General features: G+C 46.9%; 1 protein-coding gene across 1 annotated transcript; it reads right to left on the reverse strand.

The window, feature by feature from the left end:
- Window positions 1-1,123: 1,123 nt before the first annotated feature.
- Window positions 1,124-2,779, reverse strand: LOC149827148 (benzyl alcohol O-benzoyltransferase-like). Its single transcript, XM_090020238.1, has 2 exons — window positions 2,246-2,779; window positions 1,124-2,128 (listed from the first exon to the last, which is right to left on the reverse strand). Exons 1-2 carry the CDS (start codon window positions 2,681-2,683, stop codon window positions 1,199-1,201), a joined length of 1,368 nt encoding a protein of 455 aa, XP_089876364.1. The 5' UTR covers window positions 2,684-2,779; the 3' UTR covers window positions 1,124-1,198.
- Window positions 2,780-3,797: the final 1,018 nt, after the last annotated feature.

A 3,797-nucleotide genomic window follows, 5' to 3' on the forward strand; every position in this document is an offset into this window, starting at 1 on the left:
GAGTTCAAAACTAAGGGTTGTCATTGAGGTTCAACAAAGCTTCTCGTGGATAGATGATAGTGTGTTGAACATGAGGTAAGATCTGGACAAGGGCTTATCTGTTGGAGAGGTCATTTGGGAGTTCAAAGATGTCAGATTTGTCCAATAGGTAGGTTAGGTTCTTGGCAAGGAGCATATTCAGTCTTTTGGTTATGAGAAATGGGTAAAGGCTTAACTATGGCTAGAATCAGAGGTTAAAGATCACTTACAAGTTCACAACTGAAACATCAATCAGATTGTCGAAAAAACAAGGCTGCACACACTAGGAGCCAACTCTAAAGAGAGACACATTGATGGAGGGGCGTCTGAACAGAGGAATGGAAAGAGTAAACTGACTTCAATTCATAATGTCATAATCATAATAGGGGACTCTAGACCTCTATTTATAGTGTTTGACATGAATCAGGGTCAAACTCCAATCTAAACAGTAAATCTAATCTATTTATCTCATACACCCTTTAACTACTAAAATACTAATTCTAAATTTGAAAACCTACCTAAAAACAATAATAATAAAATGATAATAATATCCTAGTTGTACCAACTCTAACAAAATAGAAAATGAGAGAGAAGGGGGGCCTAACTCCCTATTTAGAAAATTTGGGGACGTCCTACTCTTTTCTTTCTTTTTCTTTCTTTTTCTTCTTTTCTCCTTCACAAGGGGTAGCCCTCTTACGGCCCTCACCTTATTGACTTGGTGATTTTTTTTCCTTTATCTCTTTCTTCCTCTACTTGTCAAGTGTCATTTTAAGTAAAAAAAAATTCTTTGCTTGTAGGGATTTTTTCTTATGTACCATGTGTTTACCTTCTGAGACTCATATTCTCCTTCCTTAAATAGGAAGAGGATATGTGTCTTTTGACTTTTCAACTAAGAAAAAATCCATGTCGACATCCACCGTCATTTTATTGGACCCCACTTTGACTTGAAAAACCTGTTTTAATGGGATAAGGTGACTTTTGGATCATGGAGCATAGATTAAACATTTTCTATGGATTTTGGGTGGTAACAAAAAAAAAGAGAAATTCATTAAGATATAAACACACATAGAAAACAAAAAACTCCTTGCAAATTTAACAACAAAATTAAACCAGTTATTTATTTTTTAAAAAGAGGGGACAGGCACAAAAGCTTCCTTTTTGGCAAGGAATTGATCTTTATTCACAAAGCAGATAAGATAAAAACAGGTTCTGTGGACTTTTGATCCGGGGCGGGTCCATCCAGCATCTTTTTGAGCTCCCGTTCAAAGATCTTCATAGCTGGAGCAGGCAAGGAAATCGGGATCACCATCCCTTCGTTATTCTTGGAGTTGATGTAGAAGCTAACCAAGCCGGGGATTGGGCCGTCACTGCCCTTGGCTGGACCGCCGTACAACGGCTTTCCCCAGCCAAGGTCCAGCTCACTGAACCCGATGCACCTGACGTCTGAGACCACGAAGGTGCGAACCACTGAGAAGTGAGGCCGGCCCTTGAGCACCATGAGGTCCGCCACTGATCTCATGTACTCGTCTGTCACCTCTTCCTTGGCCTTCTTCACGAGCTCCACCGCATAACCTAGTGGGTTCGCACAGAGCTTTGCCGCTGTCGAGACAGCTGCCGGGAGTGCGAAGGCGTTGCCGTAGTACCCCTGCGGCAGCGGTGGCATGTACAGGGACCGCGCGTTGACGATGCACAACAGGCGAACCTCCTCCTCCGGATCGGGCTGGAGGGCGGCAGTGCGGCACCGCCATAGGCAGGCGGTGAGGAGCTCGAAGGAGGTGGTTCTTCTGTGGAGGTGGTGGGGGAGCTGCCGCCTGATGGCATCCACCTCCCACGGGCCGAAGAAGAAGGACTTGTGCACCATGTCGTCGAGAGGCATCAGCTTGTTCTTCATGTCCGGGACTTCGTCGTACTCGCGGTGCACCCGTGTCACCACCGGCGGGTTTCGGGCGTTCAGGAGGTGGCGCTCCCAGACGGGCGCCACCGCGGGCTCTGCCGCACCCTTTGCCATGTCGCAGACCGCGTTCAGGAACTGGACCAGGCCCGGAGCATCGCTCATGGTGTGGTTCAGCCGAACCGCCCAGATGAATCCCCCACACCTTAGTCGCGTCACCTGCACCAACATCGTCCATGCAAATTATTACTCCTGAACAATAGGGCGTCAACCGAGAGAGAGAACGCTTAACTTTAGAGTCCTAGTATGATCACAATAAAAGAAAAAAACTGTTACCTGAAACAGCAACAGGGGGCAGTTGGTGACGTCTCCAGAGCCGGGAACTTCATATAGAAGCTTATCCCAGCAGGGGAAGGGTGGCTGCAGAGCATCCCCCAACTCTTGGAGAGTGACGTCTGCGTCGGCCTCGACGAAGAGCACGCCTTCGCCGGTACACTCGACCATCAGTTTCCGGCCGGAGACCTCTCTCAGCCTTCCGGCGAACGGGTAGTAAAACACCAGCGCTTTGGCCAGTGCATCCTTTATGACGGCGGCCGGATCCCAGCCTTCCATGGCCGGGTTCCGGCGGTAGAAGAAGATCCCGGGAATCTGAAACCTTAATGCCTCTTGGTCGTCGATGTCCGACAGCGGTTTGAATTCGTAGGGAGTGAGTTTGCCCGGAGGGACAAGGGTGGGGGTGCCGATTTTGACGGAGAATTTCAGGGAGGTGTCCATTGGTGGTCGCTGGACGAGTGGCTGCCGGAAAGGTTGACGCAGACTGCCGGCAACTAAGAAGATGAAGAAGAAGGGATCGAGAGGAAATGGGAGCTGAGTTGTGGGGGAACGGTGGTGACGGAGAAGGGAATTTATAGACAGGTCGGTTGGTTCGCGAAAATGGGGAAGAAACTTAATTCACCACAGCTTTTGATTTTTTAAAATTTATTTATTTTTTATTGGAAAATTCAAGGTTTTGTATTCCTTTTGTACTGAATTAGTAGTATTGACTTTGAAAAAAATCCTAGAAGGTGATTAACAGTTGCCTATCATTGACCCCAATTAAAGAGGGGGTGTTGTGTGTTCTCGCCCAAAGTTGGCCGTTAGCTACACCGCATGTTCGGGGGTTTTAGTGAGCACCACGTATGTAAGCACATGAAGCTCGTATCCCCATGTTTGTCAGCATCAATTAGCGTTCATGTCCGGTGCGGTTGCAAAGACTTAAATACCCTCTCTTGTTATTCTTGCCATGAAATGACTGTTCAAGAAAATGACAAAAATATCCTTCATTTAAAAAAAAAGAAATAACGGTTCGAGAAAAGGACAAAAATATCCTTCATCCAAAAAGTCGAGGATGATGTTAACTCTTTAAAGTCCAAACAACGAAACAAACCTGAAACAATATCTCTTTCTTTTTCGTTTGAACTTTTCGTCATCATCTTCTTCTTCCTTCTCCGTCAAACACTGTATTAAGGGAGGCAAACAACCAGCGATCCGATGGTGATCGTCGTCCTCTTTCTGCTAGTAGTGGCCAGAATGCTACCCTCGTTTAGTGGGCAACCGACTGCGGCGGCCCCTCCGCCGCCTTCGAGGGACACCTACAACAAAATCTTCATCCAATACACCTACAATGGAGACTTTCAAAGTACATTCCGTCTACCCCTACATTGGCAATACTTTCGATAAGGGCTATGCCTTTCAGAGCACCCTGACGCTGCTCAACACGGGCATTCACCCTCAAGTCTTGGCAGGCATACTTCGAGTTTTGGCACCACGAGGTCCTCATCTCGACTTCCGGCAACGTGATCTCCGACATGACACCCCTCCCTGCCAAATCAATGGCAAATCACTATGC

This window comes from Nuphar pumila, chromosome 10 (assembly GCF_984573655.1).
Source record: "Nuphar pumila chromosome 10, dmNupPumi1.hap1.1, whole genome shotgun sequence".
NCBI lineage: Eukaryota > Viridiplantae > Streptophyta > Magnoliopsida > Nymphaeales > Nymphaeaceae > Nuphar > Nuphar pumila.

Coding starts and splice junctions, on each gene's coding strand:
- LOC149827148 (XM_090020238.1), bottom strand. CDS start 2,683: ATGGACACCTCCCTGAAATTCTCCGTCAAAATCGGCACCCCCACCCTT. Junction 2,129..2,245: donor GCCCCCTGTTGCTGTTTCAG/GTAACAGTTTTT, acceptor ATGTTGGTGCAG/GTGACGCGACTAAGGTGTGG.